The following is a 21741-nucleotide window of genomic DNA, read 5'->3' on the forward strand; positions in this document are numbered from 1 at the left end:
GAGACTGTCAGAGTTCAAGAAGTGTTTGGACAATAATCTCTCAAAATTCTGTTAAATTGCTCCCAAAATCAACAGATCCAAGCTTTCTGTTAAACGAGCCTGTAAATCTTTTATTCCCTGCTGTTCAAATCAATTTGTTTTACATCTCGTTAAAAGGAAGAACAAGGAAGAGTCACAAAGCAATCATGCAAGGTAGATCTACATTTTGTTTAAAATCTGAAAGTTTTGCAGTTTGAGAATCCCTTGTGTCAAGGACATTTCATTTGCTTCATCAGCTTTTTTCGGATGAATGTTTTTTAGGGCTCGTTGAGACTTTCTGCAATAAAGCTGAAAATGCAGATAATGTTCTGTTGAAAAGGGACACTGAAGTAACTGAGAAAAGGAATGTTTTTTTCATCTTATCCTTCATTTAAATGCCAAAACTTACTAAACCTAGTAGTAAAAAGACAGTACTGTTACCAAAGTTACCGGTGCTCCTGCAGTTCTAACGCGTGCAGAGTTGTTTTAATTTTTCCTTAATAGTAATGCTGATATTCTTGTTTATCTAAAAACTAGCTAGCAGTACAAAAATAACAGAAATGCTCTTGTTTCTTTCTGCCCATGCCCTGTCATATACTTAAATACAGATAAATTTGCACATGCTCACCAAATAAGATTTGCCAATTGTCACCTGGAGGGTTTCAGTCTCAGACCTTTTCTTCAAATGTTTGTATGTGAGCACTCTGTACAACATTCTCTCATTCTTGAGCCCTATGTGAATATTACTATGATCAATAGTAATTATTGTGAGTCTGTGTTTCTTGCAAATAGCAAAACTGTTCTTTGCCACAATAAGCAAGAAGTTTGCTATATGGAGAGAAATCAGTGGACAGAAGGCTGGCTGGTGGTTGTCACAGCCTTTAAATCTTACACTGGAAGCTTCAGTCAAATCAGTGAGATTTGCCCTGTTTCTTATAAAGACTACTAGTATTTCTCCCTTCAGATCTGCTTTTTTTCCAGATTACATTCACTGACAGGCATCTCCAAGTGCTCTTTCAGTATCATCTACAGTGCAAAACAGGAAAGGAATTGTGTCAGTAGGGGAAATTCACTTACAACAGTGATTAAATTACTTGTGAAATGGTATGTGCCTGTGTGTTCCTGATTTGATCTCTTTAACGATGTCCTTTTACATCCTTTACATCCTTGATCCTTAACATCCTTCTGCACTATGATTTTCATGAATGGTGAAGAAATTGCATAACTTGAATTTAGTTTTGATATTTTGTTTTAAATTAAATGTATATCTGGAACTTGACAAGATTTTCTAATATGCTATTTTTTAAAAAAACAACTTGTTTTGCTTGTTGATGTAAATTTATCAGCATAGATATTCGTAGCATTGAGCATACTGACTCAAAGGAGGCAAATGTGCTCTAAGAGTCTCTGACCCTCTTCTCAAGTTAAAATCACCACCATCAGTGTGATTTGTTGAGATCTCCCTTACTGACAATGGCTACATGGCACTTGCCCCATTCTACAAAATCTTTTCAGAAGGTTTTCTGTAAAACAGTTTTCATCCACAAGATTTAGATCCTGCATAATGTCATTTCATCTGTGCTGTGTCCAGCAAGCTTTGGTCCCTGCAGCTGAAAGCTTTTTAAAATCTGTTAAAGTCGTATTTAAGGTATGAAACAAAGCAACTCGTTAGCTTGCATTTTACAGAGATGTAAATTTACCAGAACTTTCTGTAAACAAAATAATATTTTATGCCCCTGTTCAAGTCATGGTTCTAAAGGACCTATAATTCTGCACAAAGCTTTCAAAAAGGCAGTCGGTAACCAAAGCAGCTCGTGAGCTGTGGGTAATTATTTTCAAATTAGCAGCTGCTCTCAGGATAGTTCAGATTTCCACACTGTAAACTACAACCATCAGAGATGCTATTTCAGTCAAATACAGTCACACTGTTTTGTTACTGTAGTAAATAATCAAATTGGAATTTATTTCACTAGAAAGCTGTCTTAAGAATGGCTGGCAAACTTAACTCCCTTTCTAACAAAGACAGCTGCCTTTGACCTTTAATAGCTATCTTCAGCTTGAAAACATTCAAATTAATATGCTACAACAGATTTTACAGTTCTAAATGGGATTGGAATATGAGAAAAGTTGTTACAATATCTGTGTTGTAATTGCAACTCACAGCTTCCTCAGCACTGAGATGAAGGATCGTTATTTTGACACTTAGGTCCAAATGGTTCTAGGTGAAAAAAAACATGAAATAAATAGCACATTCATACACGCTTTCATGATGCATGTTCAGATCTGCAGTGATTATGCATGTTGCTCTCATTGGCTGAGGTTCAGTTGTGAAGCTTCTGTGAGCCGGGGGCAGCTTCTGTGTGAGTCCCGTATCTGGGGGTACATCTTCTGAGCAGCAGCAGGCCTGTGCTTGTATGCAAGCTCCTGAATAGTTATAATTCAGCCTCCTATTTGTGAAGAAAAGAGAGCCTGCAGAGCCATCCCATAATGAAACTACGTAGCAGAGATAATGGGACCCCTGAGCACGCATTGTCATCTTCAGCCTGCAAATTACTCTTGGATCCTTTCTCTTTCCTGGTTATTTAAAGTTTGTGGTTTACTCAGCATGATCAGGAAGGCTGACCTCCATTAGATAAGTGTGTTCTCAGACAGTCTATCTTGTGGCTGTTTTGGGGATTTAATTGGTCTTTCCATTTTTTCCTTTCATTTGCCTGTGTCATGTAATTGCGTCCTCCACTCAAGTTTCGTGCTTGGATACCTCATTGCTAGCTGAAGTGAAGTCATGAAGCTGCTTCTGTTTCTTCTTAGGTCAGAAACCTTGAGCTGTAGTGTGCCTGGTTAGCACCTACATCTGGCTCAAAAAGGATTTGGAGTTTTTCCTTTTAGCCTATAAATAGTGCTTTCAAGATGTTTTTGCCAGGTCGAAGCTGAAATGTTTTGGCAGGACCATTTGAAGAGGCAGTTACTGCCAATGCTATGCTGTACACATTTTGATTTAGCAACCCAGACATTTCAATTCCGCATCTTTCACATACAATTAAATTCGCTTACTGCAACAAATGTCCCTTCAGTGTGTACACTCAACACTTGCACTGCATGGGAAATCAAGGCTTTATAATCAACCACATCACTACAGCTTTGCAATTCTTTACTACATTCTGTGGAACTTCAATTTCCATATATCTCTAACCCTCCCCTCATACTACAAGCTCTTGTAGGAATGCCTTGGATGTAACTGTAATATTTTAAAATGTAGTTTTGATTAGCCAAACAAATGAAACCATAGGGTACTAACTAAGTAGCGTTGGGGTCTACTGGGTTGCTTCTGTAATTTGCACAGAAGCTTCTGATATCATTTTTCAACACAGTGTGTTATTGCCTGAAAAGAGCAATAACAAACAGCTTCCCTAGATACGCACTGATACTCACAGTTCATCCATTTGCCAAGAGAGGACTTATTAATTCTTACTCCAGCAGGGATCAATGCCAACCTTTGTTTTTCTGCTTTGTTCTTTGTCATCTTACATCTAATCTGCAACAACCTTCTGTTTTACCTGTAGTTGGTTGTATCACGTTAACTTCAGCTTTTATTGTGATACTGGCTAGAAGGTATCTGTGCAACGAGAAGCAGCTTTCTTACGCAGCAGAATGATTCAGAGAACTCATAAACGCAATGCGTATCTTCTTTAATTTCCTTTTCTCCATCTTCCGTTGACTCAGCCTATAACCCATGTGTCTAGAAGTGCCATGTGCTTCTTGGGAGTGATTTAGATTTGCAGAACACATTTAATGAATCTCTGTGTTTGTGGTTCACTTTCTTGTAGCCTTTTCTTTCCCAGAAAACTGTATGTCAGCCTCAGACAAAACTGAATTGGAGTTCAATCCCATTTTGTTTAAAACTTATTAACTGAATGCCTACATCCACAAGTTCACTGCACAGTCCTGAAGCTCTGGTGAATTCAGAAAGCTTGAAGAAAGCCAATTCTTTTAATAACAGGATTGAGGCAGAGACAGCAGGCAAAAATGAGCTTCCCTTTCTTTTGAAAGAAAAGCCTTCAAGTGGTCTAGAACTCTTGTACCACACAGCTTCATTGTAGTTAGATGTAGGCTTGTCACCTTAGAGTTGAGCAACGTTTTATGTATTGTTTTCACTTACTTATTTCTGTACCAAACTTGATGCTAAAATTAACCATTGTGTGTCTTTAGTTAATGTTGGTATTTCTGAGCATTTAACTGGAATATGTTGCTTTTCTCATCATGTTTGAAACCTCTGTTTGTCTGTTTGAGATTCATTTTTATAGGCATGTTTTCAGCCAGTAATTAAAAACTGATTTTTTCTAATGTCTGAGATGTTCCTTGTTTGTTTCTTTGTAAATTCCTCACATTTGTTCCAGTGTAAGACAGTAGAAAATCTCAGTACACATACATCCAGAGGAGATTTATTTTAGTCATGCAGGTACTTTAGTAGAAGATACCATCTGTATTTGCCAAAGTGTACTTCAGAACTTAAATATTCAGCAGAAATTTGACTTTCAGGGCTCCCTGTGGCTTTAATTACATCTCTTGATAAAAACATGATGATATAATATGAGAATTATCCATCTGGTATAGAGATACTATAGAAAAAGTGTGCATATTCTTGTAATCAAATATGTAATTATAATTTCCATAAATGAAAAACTTTAGTGAAAGGAACATAAATAACAAATTCAAACATTGTCTGATGTTTGAATATTTCATAAATCAAGATGGAATTGTTTTTACTGGAAGAGGATTTGCGATAGAAATCCCTAGGTGAATTTTATACAGACAATGTCAAGGTTTTGAGAATTTCTGTCAAGGAAGATTGAAGCAATGGCATTTCTACATTGGGGAAGTAGAAGAGGTTAAGATGTCTCCAGAACAATGTATTGAGAGTTAAATAAATTTTAAAAAAATCATTCCAAATATATTTGTGTATGCTTTTATCACATTTTTCTTTCCTTTTCCCTTTCCAGATTGAAGTTCACTTCCCAAATCCATTTTTGTTACTTGAATCAGCAATTCTATTTTCTGATAAGTCTTTGTGTTTATTTTTACAACCCCTCTGACTTTTTAATCTTCTGAGCTTTTACTCATAGTATGTTCACATAAATATTGCGCTAAAGATTTGTTGGAAGCTTGGTTTTAAGTTCTTAACCTTCTAGTACCCTTATCTGAACTGTACAAATTCAACGTAGCTGGGTTTTTTCTGTATTTTTAGTTGCAAATAGTGATCTTCCGTAAAGAAAAAGTGCAATTTGTGTGAGTGCAGATCAATACTGACAAGGCCAAACTTCAACCAGAAACTACATTTTCATAAAGATTACAAAATGTCAGATATGCTGCATGCTATGAGAAAAGGAAGCTGTTGTTTCATCTGCCTGATGCAGACTGTACCCTTGATATATAGCCCATAGCTTACATTATTTTTGTTTAATTTTCTAGTTTATTTCAGTTATCTCCCTTCTGCTTTTCTGTCCATCTGTTTCCATATAAATCATCATATTTCATATACATCATTGCTTCGCATATAGCATGAATCCTAGTCTCCACTTGCATTTAATTTGCCTTGCATGAGAGTGGAGAAAATATGACATTTTCTTAGAATAAGGTGACTGTATGCCTTACTCTGAGACATTGAAAACAGAGTAGAGATTCCAGAATGTTCGTAGGTAAGGACAAAAATTGTTTGACCTCTCATGACACTGATTATGAACACAGCCAAGGATCTGTAGGGCAAAGCAAGACAGGAATTGTGCAAATACATCCTCTTGTGTCTTTTTTCCCAGTGAGTTATTTTCTTTTGACAATGAGTTTGCACATCTTTTAAAATTCTTTGAAAACAGACAGTTTTTGAAAGACTTCTTAAATTCTATGAAACTGTGATTACTTTTTAAAAATACTTTTTTTTTTCTTTCATTTAATCCTTTTAAATCAGAATATGCTCTGTGTATGTATGTCATAAACAAGTGTGGTTTTCCTGAGTTTTATCTGGGCTAGGTCATGAAATCTGTGATGAAAATATGTTTTTGGTTATATTTCAGTGCAGACCTCATGGAAAATGGAAATAATTCCTTCCTGGTAAATAATGCATAAATGCATAGATGCAGAATTCAACTTTGTCTTTATAGAGATATTGCTGCAGATAGAAATTGTTTGCTAAGCCCAGTTATATTACAAAACTTCTATTTTTTATTACTGTGTATTTTGTTCTGAATGTGAAACTCCTGTAGGTGACCAATGTCCAGCTCTAAGCTGGACCAATCCTAGGATAAGCACACGCCAAGTAGGGACCCAACATGTTGCGTGCTCTTTGCTGACTGTACTGTACTGGCTTGTAAATTGTTTATAAAAAAATTCTACTTAAATGTAGAAATAATCAGAATCTAGTAATTTTAAAGGTAATTTTATGATTTGACTCGTAAGTACAGCTCTGTTGCTTCAGATCAAGGGCCTATCTAGCTGACTGTTGTAAACAGGCACCTAAGGAGGAATATATGCATATGTGATGATTACCCCCAATGTTCTCTCAGCCTCCAGCTATTTTCAGCTCAAGGGATTTCCTGAGCTTTTTGTGACCGTCTGTTTCATATCCTTCAATGACTTCTCGTCCAAGACTTCTCTGTTCTCCCCTTGAACCCATTCTTTCAGATCACATTTCTGACATTCACAACATCCTTTGGAAAGTTTTGGGTTTTCTTTCACAAGTCTGCTGTCCATTAGATTAATAACCACCACCTTAGTTTATTTTGAAACTGAGTACCAGAGACTGATTCAGTGGTTGCACAAACTTATTAGTAGTTCAGCTTTTTCATCCTTGACTTCATATCAAGCTTTTAAGTGAGTACCATCTGCTCCTGGTATTTGTTTGTGCTGCCTATCTGTACTCCAACATCGTGCATCAGTATGTCAGTAGACAGTTGATAACAAGGTAATACAATGGCAGTTTCCCCCTTCTTTTTAATGGGTGTGTTTCTTGAGAGTTTGATAATAAAGTTGGCTTTTTTTTTTTCTTCAGTTTGGCAGTGGTTTAGATTGTGCTTTAGAGAATTAATTTAATTAATTTTCACATAGTGATGGAATAATGTTATAAAATATCAGAAGGCTGTAGCAAGATTAAAGTTTCTGGTACTTAAAAATCACTGCAAAGTTGCATGCAGCAAAATAAACACAAGAAATATGAAACACGAGAGCAGGTCAAATTCTGCCTGCGCATTAAAACAAAGCTGAAAATTGAAGATGAACTGATTATTTATCAATTATATATCATATTTGACTTTTTAGTAATATGTCTGTAAATACACAAAACTGTTGTTTTTTCTCTGATGCACAGTGAAAATCAACTTTAATGCTAAACTTGCATTTCACTAGATGAAAGCATGTATTCTTGATTTCTTTTTCTTTCTAGCAATTAGAATTTTAGAAGATGCTCCTGTGGTCATGCTGTTTGTCCTTCCTTCCTCTAGAAACTTCCAAGTAGTTCTAGCAGTGTTTGTTCAGAAGTAGGTTAATATTTATTTCTTAGGAAAAGGTTTAGAGTTTCAAAGAAAAGAGAGGCTTCCTACCACCACGGCTACTGCTTCATCTTTGACAAGAGCCAAACTATTCTTTCTTTCGTTACCCATAAACTTTGTGGTGTGTATTGAATGAAACTTAAGTCAGCATAGATCTCATCCAGAAGTTCTCAATAAGGCCTTAGTTTGCTGATGGATAAATATGGAAAGATTTTCGATTTAGACACGTAGGAGGTACTGTATAACTATCACATATTATATAACACTTAGGTAGTGCCTTCCCTGGATTTGTGCTTTGAATATGTTGATGAAGATTTTAATCTAAGAAACCTTTCCAACAACTAAAAATTAAGCTTTTTTTTTTTTATTACTAATCTTCAGGATAATCTGTCAATGTAAAATATGTTGAGGTCTCTTAGATGAGAAAGAGATATGAATTCTAGCTTGTTTTTTTGCTTTTACAAAGAGTAATGAGCAAAATAATAACTTTATTAGAGATAAAGTGTAAAAAAGTTCTAATGAGATGTCTTTAAACAGAGAAATGTGGAGATTACAGTTGAGAAAAAAATATGTTGATATTGCTATAGATTAAAAGAGGAATGAAGCCAAACTTCAGTATGGATAGAGATGCCACGAGAAATATCAAAAGAGCTAACATGAATAAAAGTTGCCAGCATTGCTCAGTATAGCAGATAATTTGTTGGGCCTTTATCAGAATGAAGCTTTGTTGGTTTTTTTTGGTTTATGAAAATGTTTCTTGGTTTTCTTTGTTGTTATTAAAATCTGAAAATGCTGGTAAATTGTGATACTGTTTTTGAAAGAGAAGATGAAAGTCTGCTGAAGTAGTAGTAGTGAAAAGTGATCAGTGTGAACTGACTTTTACACACCTTTTTTTTTCTTATTAGGTGAAATGAGGAATGATTTATACATCACAGTAGAAAGAGGAGAATTTGAGAAAGGAGGAAAAAGTGTGGCCAGAAACGTGGAAGTGACAATGCATGTTGTGGACAGCAGTGGTCAGATTTTAAGGGTATTTTTGTTGTGAATTTTTCCTTGCTGTAGTTACCCTTGATGCACTTCTTCAGAGTAAATCATCTTTTGTTGGCATTATTTAACAAATACAAAATTGCTTTAAAGAGGTCTTGTGTGTATCTTTTGCTCTGTTTAGATATTCAAAGCATTTCCGCTTGTATTTTTTATTTCTGTGATCAATTACACAATCCAGATAAACACCTAAAATCACCAATTGAATAACTAATGATTTCATTAAGATACTGTAGAATGTTGAAGCAGGATTACATTCTGGAGAATTTTTGATTTGATAATTCTTTGTTTCATTTGAAAGCACTTTTTTCATATCTTTTGTATGTACTTTTTTTCATATCTTCTGTATGATGTTGAGAGTTACAGGGTGACAAAATGAAGAAAGACACATGCAGCCTGGTTCAAATTGCATATGTGCATGCATATTTGCAAATTGAGGTTGTGTGGAATTCTGTGTATGTTTTATATAAAATGTTTTTAATATATGTGCATGTATATATATACCGAGTATATATATACTACATATATATATAAGAATATTAAGATCATAATTGCTGAGGAGAAAAGCTACAGCAGTAGCATAGTTTTCCCACAGAGAATTGATATATATCCCCAAGACTGGATCCTCAGAAACCTGTTTGCCTTCTTTGCTAAGAAAAGACCATTGTGGGTGTGGCAAAAGCAACCCAACACATTGCTTGTTAGCAGTCAGGGGATCCAGATTTCTTTACTATTTCATGCTGTCACATATCACTGACGACAGAAAGCTCACAGGTTTATTTCAAATGAGTAAGGGTCCTGTAGTCTGTGCTGTTCTTGTCTCACTTAAATTCTTACGTACTTACTACAGGGACCACCCTGTATCATGAGATTCCATATCACACGTGTTGCTTAAGCCTTCCTAGTCACCCAGCTACTCCTTTAAAATACTTTGATTCTCATCTGTGTGGATGATTTTTTTGCTGCTTTTCCTAATCAGCAAGTGTTAAAAACTGTTTGTAATGTGTTAACAAATCTGTCTTTAAAAATTTAATCAATATTTCTTCCTCATTAGGATTTTATCTCATTTGGCTCTGGAGAGCCACCAGCCAGCGAGTACCATTCCTTTGTGCTTTATCATAACAATGGTCCCAGATGGGCTGAGCTGTTGAAACTTCCTATTCCTGTGGATAAATTCAGAGGCGCACACATCCGTTGTGAATTCCGGCACTGTTCCAGTAAGCGCTGATCACAACTCCTGGTTGTCCTCTCTGTTGAAGCTGCTGTCAGCACATGAGTTTCCATAACACCTTGGGAAAAAGCTGCATAAACTTTATATGTCTTATAAACTTTCTCTTTATGCTTTCATGACACAGCATTTCAGGCTTGCAGCTCTGCTTAATGAAACTTGGTGCTTTGTTAAAGCCTAAACACAAGGAGAAACCAGTCTACTTTTATTACTAGTAATAGATAACACTGCAGCTGAAAGGTATTCTGAAACACAATCTCCAAAAGTAAATTTAGAATGTACCTAGTGAAAAAATTCCAAAATGATATCTGCTTCTAAGTACCTGTTCATCAGTCTGCAAGTTGGAGAAATACACATGCATGGTATTGTTGATAAACATCACTTTTCTATTTTTGCACTTTGGTTTTTTTCTTATTGTATAAAATTCCAAAATTCCCTAAATATTCTGAACAATTTTGGAGATGATTTTAAGGGTAAAAATGATACTACTATTGAAGTTTATCCATGTTTGCACAGCAAACATGTGCAAGATACCTGTGCTGAGCACTGTCAAGCTGATAGAGAAGGGTGGCTAAAATCATTAAATGTTTTAAGTGACTGCTGTTTGGCTCTTCCTGGTGAAGCAGATAACAGAATCACAGAATGACCTGAGTTGGAAGGGACCCATAAGGATCATCGTGTCCAACTCCAGTATAGCAATACTACTCAGATTGCTGTTGTGGCAACTGTACACGTAGAAGTATATTTGGATTTCAGGTAGCTAGACATAAAAATGTAAGTAACAGATAATATAGGAAGAAATACTCACTGAGTTCATTTCAAGATTTCTTTTAAAAAGCTAGCAGTAAGTAATAAAGGAAAAGTGAAGTGATAGTGGAAAAACGTCAATGGTGAGTTTCCAGTTGTTTATTTGTTTTTGCAGGTTTTTATGCAGTATAAGTTAGATCTTTTTGTTACAGTTGGATTGCCTGCACCATCCCTACTGCTCTAACTCAGACTCAAAAGTCATACATACAAATGTATATATAAGTAAAGTTGATGAAAAACTTGTTGATTTGGAAAGATATTTGGCATCTGCACTCTTGTTCGCTTCAGTAAAATTTCTACATTCTCAGTTTTGTTGTCTGTCTTGTATGAGGGCTGCTCCAAAAGTAATGCTTTCTATTTTATTCTACTGGACCACAACATCAGAAGCAGATGTTGGTGATATGGCAGTAGAGATTGAACCTTCCCACCAATATCCCATTCCACTTTGCTGCTGTGTGACAGACGGCAGCAGAGGGACAGTCTGACAAAATGGCATCTGATGTGAAAGTGTATATGGAACAAAGGTGTGGAATTGAATTCCTTCATGTGGAAAAAAGAGCACCCATTGACATACATCAATGCTTACTGAACATTTATGGAAACCACAGAGTGGATGTAAGCACAGTGAGGTGATGGGTGGTGTGTTACAGCAGGGGCCACAGTGACAGTGGATCACTTTCACTAGTGCAAATTTTTACCACCACGGCATTCAGTCTTTTGTTCGTTGCTGGCGAAAAAAAAATGCACAGCTAATGTGATTTTTTAATTTTAATGTGACTGTGTTGAAAAGGTGTGTTTTGTAGCTGAGAACTTACCCTATCAAATAGTGTTCTTGTGCTCTTTGTATATGTTGCAGTTTCAATGGAAATAAATAAGAGACATTACTTTTGGAGCAACGTCTGTATTTAGTTGAATTTAGTTGGAATTTAACCTTAAACATCCCAGTTTGAAAATGTTATCTGAAGTGTAACATTCCTATAGGGAACAGTGACATCTTCAGTCCTATCTGTAGAGGTAGATATTTTATTTGAAAACAGAAGCGCTGAGGATGACCTAAAATGGAGATTAATAAGTAGAAGCTTCTATAGTGGATAAACAGCAAAATCAGAACAACTTTCTAGTCATATTATAATGTTTACAACACATTCCTTTCTGATTTATAGTAAGATAACAGAAACTGTTACAGGAAATAACATGCAGATCCATAAAGAAATTTAAGATACTATTAGTGTGACAAGCTGCAAACAGCTTCCAGTAAAGTTCCTTATCAAGGATTATATCCATTTATTTTGTCTAATATTTAAAACATTAACTCAAATGCTATTATTTATGTATGTGTTTCAGCAAAAGAAAAGGGTGAGAAGAAGTTGTTTGGCTTTTCTTTTGTGCCCCTGATGCAGGAAAATGGGAGAACTCTGCCAGATGGCACCCATGAACTCATTGTACACAAGGTAATTTGAATTAGAAATCATTAACTATAACGATTCCTCTGGAACATACTATAAGTGCCTTGAAGCATTAGGTTGTGAAGGTCTGTATTCATTACCAAATGAGTGATAATCTTGTCACCAATAAAATACCCGTTGCTGATTGTTTGTTTCCTGTTACAAATTGCAATTGAATCTAGGTGTGCATTTCAGTGCAGCCACGGTACCATGAAGTCTTACTATGTTACATTATATTTATAATACATTTCACAAAGTTAAACACACGAAGTGATGATACCCACTTACTGAACCACTGAAGATGGAAAGTAAAGCTACAGTTTAAACAGATCCAATCAATGTTATCTTTTCTACATATTTCTATCACGTGGAGTTTCTTATTTGTTTCCACATTTTCCAGTTATCTTTTAGTCCAGAGGGTTTGATATGCTTCCAGATAGATTTAATTTCTAAGCATCATAATTCATTTCTATTAGCTTGGCATAACCAATACAAAGTTGCTACTTTGTTATGACTCCAATGTCAGATATGAAGCTGTAATTCAGAAATGAAGTTGCAACAGGAGTTTCCCATTAATGAGAACTATCCATGAAAGCAGTGAGCTGGAAAATGTGCTTATATTATCTATTCATATGACAGCTTAATCTAATTTTCCCATCTGAAACTAGTGCGTTTTAGTTAAAGAATGTGCCACTTTATTTTGTCGATAAAAAATGATCTTCAGATATTTTCTGTGGATAAAAATTATTAATAATAGTAAAGACATAAAAAATTGACCTGTGTCTTTATACTGATTATGTGTATGTATGTGTGTATGTATATGAGGGCTGCTCTGAAAGTAATGCCTCCTATTTTATTCTTTTCGCCCGTGATGTCAGAGACAGATGGTGGTATGGCAGTAGAGATTCAACCTTCACACCAATATACAATTGCATTTTGTTGCTGTGAAACAGATGGCAGCAGAGAGGCAGTCTGACAAAATGGAGTTTGACATGGCAGTGCGTATATGAAGCATGCCATCGAATTCCTCCATGTGGAAAAAATTGTGCCCGTTGACATTCAGTGACACTTGCTGTACGTTTATGGAGTCCAAAGAGTGGATGCGAGCACAGTAAGGCAGTGGGTGGTGCTTTTCAGCACCGGTAGCAGTGACAGCGGGTCACCTCCGCTGGTGCAGATGTTTAGGAGTGCGACATGCAGGCTCCTGTTCATCACTGGCAAAAATACACAGCTAATGGAGGTGACTGTTAAAAAGAGGGTGTTGCAGCTGAGACTATTCTCTGTTAAATAGTGTTCCTGTGCTTTTTGTTGCAGTTTCCATGGAAATAAATAGGAGGCATTACTTTCAGAGCAACCCATGTGCATGCACGTTTGTGTGTGGGTATATATATGTATATGTATATATATATCGATAATGTTTGTTTAGGATGGCTTGGTGAAGTTTTTTTCTGAAATATAAAAATGTGTGAATATTTTATTTAGGACATTTTCTAGTAGTAATGCTATTTTAAAATGTATTCAAATGTATTGAATATATTGTAAAAGGAATTTTGCATACCTTAAACTGTACTTGACTGGAATTCTATGCTTCATGAAATTTCTTTATTCAAAACATTACATACATAACTGCATGGTGTTTGTTGCTGGTGCATATGCTTTGAATAGAAACAATATTTAATGAACTCAACTCGTTAGAATTCGTTTGTATGAGAACCTTAGATATTCTATGATTTCTGGCAAAGAAACAATAATTTTGGGAATTGCATAACAGTACAGTGATTTTAACTGTTTTTTTTTTCACAGTGTGAAGAAAACGCAAACCTTCAGGATTCTAGTCGCTACCTCAAACTCCCCTTTTCAAAGGGAATTTTCCTAGCAAACAACAGCCAGGCAGTAAAAACCACTAAGGAGTCCTTCTGGATTACATCCTTTCTCTGTTCCACTAAACTCACACAAAATGGTAGGATATGTTGATTATTTAAAACATCGTGAATTGAAATGAGTGTGATAGTTAGCCTTTTCTGTGCCAAGCAAGGATGGAAATACTCAAAAATAGCTTATGTTCTATCAGTTCTACAAACTAGTTTTCTCCATATTTTTTGATATCCAGATGGAAACCAATGCAGCGTGATAAACCACTAATTTTAAGTAGTTCAAGAATGCTTTTAAATTAACATGATTTTGGAATCAAATGCAGCATTCTTGGAATCAACTATCAAAACCCAGCTGCTTTACAAAATATCTTAATCTGTTTATTTTAGAGGTTTTATGAAATACTCATTCTAGGCTTTAGGCTGTGGCAATTTGGTTATAAGTAGGTACATATTGCTTGCCTGTTCTATCACTTCTCTTTCTTTATACCTACAAACACTACTGCTTAAGACAGCCTTATACACTGATATTCTGAGCAGGAGATGCAAATACACGTGTGATGTGCTCTTTACCATTGCTCTGCATAAAAATCTTAAAATTCTTGTTTATTTGCCATATTAACTGTAATTTATAACTGAAACAGTTTTCCACAGTCTTCTAAATATGGTGCATTTGTTTGATAATACATTTATGACTATTTTTTTGTATTCTCACAGTGTTAAATTTTTTCTAAGCTATTTATTTCATTTTTAAGATCTTGCTTAGCTACGTCTTGTTCTACCTCTTCACATATATATGATGATAAAATTGCTAATTGCTTGCAAATTGATTGTAGGTATATAACAGCAACTAGAGCAACTTTGTAAGTGGAAATAGTCATCTTAATTGTCACCATTAAGAAGCAAGTTTCCAAAGTAGAACTATATGTAAAGAGTAAATTGTCTGTTTCACTGTGCACATCCAGTCTGTATTCTCACAACAGTTAGCTTCAAAGTAATAAAAGTTAGTCAGTAGAAGATTTTCCCCAAAGATGCTAATAGGCAATCATAGGCTAAATTTACTCCAGTTAAAAGCCTTAATTTAGGAAATCACATGAACCTCCTGGTGCTTACACATACCTGAAAGTGCTGCCTGGACTAACGTGTCTCACTGATGAATAGTTTGGTTGTTGGCTGCAGTTATAGGAACTTCACTAATTTGTGTTCACAGTACAGGAGTTACTGAATAGTTGATGTAAAAAGATGTATGACATAGGGCATAAAATTTCCATTTTTTTTTTTTTTTTACCATATACAGAGTATGAGGGTGTAGAATATCTAAATAATATTGATCCCCTTTTCAGCCTTGAAAGAGTTAACAATTATTTCAGCAGTACTTCAGAGGGTGGAAATATTTTCAATAGACAGGCTCATATTTTCTCCAAGGATCTTCTTTGGGAAGTTCATCTTGGTGAGTTTCCAAATCCCCATTCTTTTAAACAAAAATTTGCCAAAATCTGTTGCATGCTCAAAGAATGAAAATAGAGCAAAGCATGTAGATATTTGGTTATGTGAGCATTGCTTCAGTTATCCCTGAGAGAATGTAGCATATTTTTGAAAAACAAAAACAAAACAGGATTAAAAAGATCTGTGTATTTACTTTTTCAGTAAATATTTGTAGTAGTATCTTTAAAATTTCTGATTATTTTTTAATCTGTTTGGAGATTTTTCTGAAGTTGTCGATGATTTGCATGTGTCTACAAACAAAACTGAATTGGAAATCATGCTGTTAGTCTGGCTGTGGGGTGATGGAAGACCCCAAACCAGATTTGTAAAGAGTGTGACTGAATTAGGCCATAGCTTTACGAATTTTCTGGAAAATTTTACTCAGCTGTCCTTCTCTCGTTCATTGTTCCCATATGCCATCAGCTTTCATGAATATTAAAGTTATGAGGAGTGGGAGAAGGAGTTTGTTGGCCAGTTTTTGGGAGCCGTAACTTCCTTACTGTACATGCTTTGGAGGGGATTTTAGGACTATTTCCAAGCAGTTTTCAGAGAGCTTCTAACAGGGCATTCTGTACAACATAAAAACCTGCAGCAACTCTTGTAAGAACATGTCCTTGTTTTGTCTGTCTGATGGTTATCTTTCTTTAGCTTGACCTTTAGTCCTAGATTGTTAATCAGGTGATGTTAGCAAAAGAAGTACACCTGCTTCTTACTTGGATTTCACTTGTATTTCAGTTGTAATTCATTTTTATAAAGAACAAAATAAAAGGGAGAGCAAGAGAGAATGTAGTATTTTTCCACTGAGTAGCTGTCAAAACAGTCCTATTTGGCTTTGACATTTAGGAGGACTCTGTCTGCCAGAGAGTCAGGATCCATCCAGCAAGTTGAAGTATTTTAGCAAGTTGGCATCCAGTCATTTCTCAGCAGTGATCAGCACATCCTCAGTAAGCAGCTGCTCATCAGCAGAGAAACATGCCATACAGCATGTCTTTTGCAGTGCAGAGGTGTAATCCATCTATCTGCATTAAAAAAAAAAAAAAAAAAAAAAAAAAAACCAAGACAAAAATAAAAACATCAAAACTTGTGATTTATAAGGCAACAGTAACAAGGGAAACTTTTAAGAGTGGCCTCCCCCTCCTTGGGAGGGTGGGAAGTGTTGGCAGCCTACTGGAAGAGAAGTAGGAATTTCCAGTTCTGATTTTCAGCTTTTTCATTTTGAATGCTGCACCAGGCTAAGTGGGGATTTATAGGACACAGATGGAAAGACCACAAACCTGTTGCTTATACAGCTTGATCTTTTGTTTCACCTAATACTTTGGATTTAAATTTAAATTGCTTTGAGAAGGGTAGTTGTTTTCTTTGGCAAGAGTGGTAGCTCAGGTGTGAACAATTTTGAATGTACAAATCAGCTCATAATATAGAGAAGGTATTGGAATTTTTTTCCAATGCTTTAACAAAGTTTATCAGCAGCATTGACTTTTTCCAAAACTGTGTGTTCATAGTGGGCTTATTTTAGGGTACAGTTTATATTCTCATTCCTCTTAATACATGACACGTTGCTATCCCTTCTCCTTGTGATTCACGTCAGATTTTCTATTCATGTCATTTAAGCTTAGGCTATTCGCTAATGCTATCTCAGCAATGTCTTCCCGCCTTTGCATTTTCCTTGAAATACGTGCTTTGAAGTGAGTGTCTTACATTTGCTTTCTTCTTCTTTTTTTTTTCTTTAAATCCTCCAAGAAATCCCTAATATTCAGTGTCAAGTCTCTACCCATCAAGTACGTCCTGCAAACCTGCAAAGAAGTATTTTTCCTACTATGAACTGACGGCTTTAGCTAGTTTCACTGTTCCTCAGCTTAAGTAGCGGTTTAAAGAGAATAAAGTGTAGAAGTCCATTTAATTGGCCAGAAGACAAATACAGCTCAATATGGATTTGTTAATGCTTCTTTCTTGAAAATTCCTGGCAGAAGGAATAATAAGACCTATCACTGGTCCTTGATCTATGGGATGTGTCCTTGATGCACATGGGACTCTTCCGCACGCTCAGTGGAACTTAAGCGGCTCTCTTAATCCAAACCTTTCCTCACTAGCACACTGAAGCAAAACAAAAAGAAATATCTAAACATATTTAAAAAAAAATTGTTTCTACTAAAGTTGACTAAAGCAGCAAAATAGTAGTGGAATAATGTGTAGAAGGTTTGCTACTAATATCTCTGGCAAGATATGAATATAGGTGAAGATGTGTTTAATGTTACTAAAGGCAGAAATGCTACTTCATTGATTGTTATGACTGAAGGAATTGGGGCTGTTTAGTCTGGGGAAAAGGAGGCTGAGGGGAGACCTTATTACTCTCTTCTGGTATCTGAAAGGTGCTTATAGAGAGAGCAGGGCTGGTCTCTTCTCACTGGTGACAGGTGACAGGACAAGGGGAAATGGCCTCAAGTTACACCAGGAATGAATGTCAGGAAACACTTCTTTACAGAAAGGGTTGTTAAGCACTGGAATAGGCTCCCCAGGGAGGTGGTTGAGTCACCACCCCTGGATGTGTTTAAAAACCATTTGGATGTGGTGCTCAGGGACATGATTTAGCAGAGGGTTGTTAGAGTTAGGGTAGCATGGTTAGGTCGTGGTTGGACTTGATGATCTTTAAGGTCTTTTCCAACCTGAGTAATTCTATGATTCTATGAGAGAGTTCAACGTCCTGGGGCAAACTGGGAAAGAACTAACACAAAATGGGTGTGAATCAAATGGAGTTTTAGCGTGAAAGTGGTCTGTAGTAATAAGAACACAAATAGTTGCTGAACTGAGAGAAAAACTTGCTATTATCTACTTAGTTTGAGAAATAATGGGGTTGTTTCAAAGGAACTGAATCCTTCTAAAACAATACTGAACAATGATCAAGTAGAGAGAGTTTCAGTTTAAGCTGATTGAAGGTTTGGACAGCGGTTAAGGTTTTCGTTTTCAAGCAGCTAGCCTGGCTTTGTGAAATTCTGAAAAGCTGGTCAGTGAAATGGGCCAGTAGTGTACTTGAAGATAAATAAAACTTCTGTGTTCTGAACATGACTTGGAAGGAGTGCTGCAGACCTAAACAGAGAGTCATGAGCAAAAATTGTGAGGAGTAAGCAGAGAACCTGCAACAGAAGGCAGAAAAATAACAGCAATGTGTCAGGGTTCAGCTAGGGTCAGCGTGAAGTGAAAACTGTTAAAAAGCCAAGCCAACTTGCAAAACTCTGTCTTTGGGTGTTGAATGGTGTTGAACATTAAATCCCCAATCTTATACCAAGCTGGGATTTCTTTTATTCTGTTTCTGAAGCTGAAACTAACAATGTGTGATTTAAAGATAATAAATACAGTACCTCTACTTAAGACAGGAGGAAGAGCAGATAACATTATCTGGGCCATCACCCTCTAATGAATTTTATGAAAATATTTACAAGAATTCATGGATGAAATGATGGACATGTAGCTAAATTGAATGTGCTATAAAACTCAAGATAAGTTTGTAAAAAGGCATTTCATGCCAGAATAAACTTCTTAGTCTTTCTTTACTGAGGTTTTTTTTTTTTCTTTTTTTTTTGTTGTTGTTATTCAGAGGAAAGATAGCAGATCGAAACCATCTGGGCTTCAGTAACACACCACATGGGAAATAGAAGTGGTACAGATTAGAATAAGAATTTTAAAACTGTTAAATAACTAGCTAAAAGGGAAAGAGCAGGTTGCACTGTAAAGGAAGGGATTTCCTTCCTGGATGGAAGGTAAATAATACCAGATCTGAAGTATTTGGCCTGGGATTGGCTTTTCTTATTTGAGTGGAGGTGGAAGGGGTTGTTAGTGGGATATGCTTTGCTAAAACTTGAGACTGCAGAGACCCTGTTAATGAAGCTTGCTACTAATAGGCAAATGAAAGGGCTCATCAACTGAGGGGAATAAAACCAAAATATGATATAGGCACAGCAAGGCAACTTTAATTTAAACAATTAGTTAGAATAGAACTTACATGGAATCTGGTGATATGAAAGGCAGGCTCATATGGAGATTCTTGGGGATTCTTCTATAACCAGGGAGCTGGACAGCGTTTAAAAAAAAGAAAGGGCTATTTGTGTAACCAATATGATAAATTTCAAAAAATGAAGATTCCACAGTGCATATGCCAGATGTTCACAGTGGGCATTTAAGCCTGCTAATGATGATAAAGAAAACAGTGATGGGACCTCCTCTGTAATGTGTACCATTTGATCAAGAAGGCTAAAGAAAGATAGATTAAAACGAGAGTAAGCACAAAGACACTGAAGTGTGTTTTAGCTTAGAAGAGTTTATTTTCCAGTAGAAATTGTCTTGTTTATTAATGAAAAAGGATCTTAGAGGCAGTATGTTTGTTCTTTAAAAGACATAGGAAGATTAGTATTTTAAAATACAAGCAAACAATACATGCAAAATAATTAAGAGACTGTTTCTAGCTGTCAGAGTATAGCTCTGGAAGGCATTCTTTAATGGGATGAGACACAGTAAGATAATTACTTTTCTTAAGCTGGCAGTTGACAAATTTCTGAGCAAAACTGCGTGATATATTTGCCACAGGAGATTGATTTTAGTGACCCAATACCAGGTTCTTAGTTTCTATCAATCAGTGAAGCAATTAGGGGATGGAATTGAAAGTTGTTGGTTTGAGACTGATTATATGTTATAGCAAATCTTGAGATGTTTTCTTTTGTTTTATTGAATCTGAGTTTTGCTGAGTGGACTGCAGTAGCAGATTACATAATCTGAAACCCTGCTTTGGTTCCAGCTTTAATCTTGCAATTTGTTTTGGCAGGAGACATGCTTGACCTTCTGAAATGGAGAACCCATCCAGACAAAATTGCAGGTTGCCTCTCAAAATTAAAAGAAATTGATGGTTCAGAAATAGTAAAGGTATATACCACTATTTTTTTCCTTCCTTTGTTTTGCTTTTAGATAATATGAGGGAAATAATTGTTTGTCACAAGTGTACTTACTTGTGTGTCTCAAAAATACATGCTCAATAACAAACTGCCTCTTTTTCTCTAATCAGTTTCTTCAGGATACACTAGACACTTTATTTGGAATTTTAGATGAAAACTCTCAAAAATATGGATCAAAAGTATTTGATTGTTTGGTAAGTTTCATCTTGTGATAATGCTTAACATCATTTAAGAACTAAGTAAAAAATGAAAAAATATATATATTTTTTTCCCCTCACATTTAGGTTCACATAATAAATCTGCTGCAGGACAGCAAATTTCACCACTTTAAGCCAGTAATGGACACTTACATTGAAAGTCACTTTGCAGGAGCACTTGCATACAGGTGAAGTCTGTACTTTTTCTAACTGATTTGAATACTGAAAGTTATCTGTATGTTACAGTAGGGAAAAAAGAAGCAATGCTTGTATGAATAGTCAAATTTTTTTAGTTACCAGAAAGGCTACTTCCTAACACCCTCCTGTTGGCTTAATTTTGTCTCTTTTTCTTCAGTGGTCTTCTTTATTTAAATGACTTTGAAAAGTATAGGAACTTTAGCACCATTCAGTTAGAACAGTGTTCACTGTGTATTGCAGTGCACTATTAAGCCTCCCTTGCTATGCTGTTCTCTGTATGTACATTGTAACTAGACTTTCATTAAAACAAATACAGTTTACTGAGACTGCCAAACAATTCATGTAATAGCAGGGGTAGTTCGTGCTGGCAAAGTCTCTTTATAGCTCAACTGAGATCATGTACCCCTGTCAAAATAATTCTACCACATGTGTAATGCTGACAATTATTTCCTGTTTATTAGAGGCCTAGTAGGTCTATCGAAAGTCTGAAATTAGCTGTAATGTTGGGCTTTTAGTGATCAGCAGAATTTTGTCATATGTTTTTTATTTTTTCAGTGTTTTCAGTCTTTTATGAAAGATTAATTTGCATTTTAAGTGCACTTAACTCTTCTTCAACCAGTGTGTTATAGTACTTTCTGATGTGGTATTCTAGAGATCTGATAAAAGTACTGAAGTGGCATATTGATCGAGTCACTGAAGTGGAGTTGCATGAGCACATACAAGAAGTACTAAAGGTAAGAGGAATCTTAGAAGGTGATTATATGGTACCAGCAGATTTAACTCAGTAAAAGGAACTCAGTATGTGTAAATAATGAGATTGTAGTATTAATTCTAGGGAGTTGCAGGCATTTTGAGTGCAGTCAGTTGTTTTTTGTTTTTTTTTTTTCTTTTGTCAATAAAGCTTGCAACCCCTAGACTCCGGAGCTCTGTCGTCCTTACTGAATGAGAATATATATAAGTAGGAGTTGAATCT

General features: G+C 35.8%; 1 protein-coding gene across 6 annotated transcripts in view; it reads left to right on the forward strand.

The window, feature by feature from the left end:
- The window catches only part of DOCK4 (dedicator of cytokinesis 4), a 246908-nt gene that overhangs the window by 142132 nt on the left and 83035 nt on the right, over window positions 1-21741 (forward strand). For all 6 annotated transcript variants that reach the window (XM_040651775.2, XM_004937544.4, XM_004937546.5 and 3 more), the window contains exons 14-21: window positions 8459-8583; window positions 9652-9814; window positions 11977-12083; window positions 13881-14037; window positions 20247-20344; window positions 20484-20567; window positions 20658-20758; window positions 21421-21502. In XM_040651775.2, the coding sequence (XP_040507709.1) occupies window positions 8459-8583; window positions 9652-9814; window positions 11977-12083; window positions 13881-14037; window positions 20247-20344; window positions 20484-20567; window positions 20658-20758; window positions 21421-21502 (917 nt within the window). The remainder of the gene's footprint in view (window positions 1-8458; window positions 8584-9651; window positions 9815-11976; window positions 12084-13880; window positions 14038-20246; window positions 20345-20483; window positions 20568-20657; window positions 20759-21420; window positions 21503-21741) is intronic.

Source organism: Gallus gallus, chromosome 1, assembly GCF_016699485.2.
Source record: "Gallus gallus isolate bGalGal1 chromosome 1, bGalGal1.mat.broiler.GRCg7b, whole genome shotgun sequence".
Lineage (NCBI taxonomy): Eukaryota > Metazoa > Chordata > Aves > Galliformes > Phasianidae > Gallus > Gallus gallus.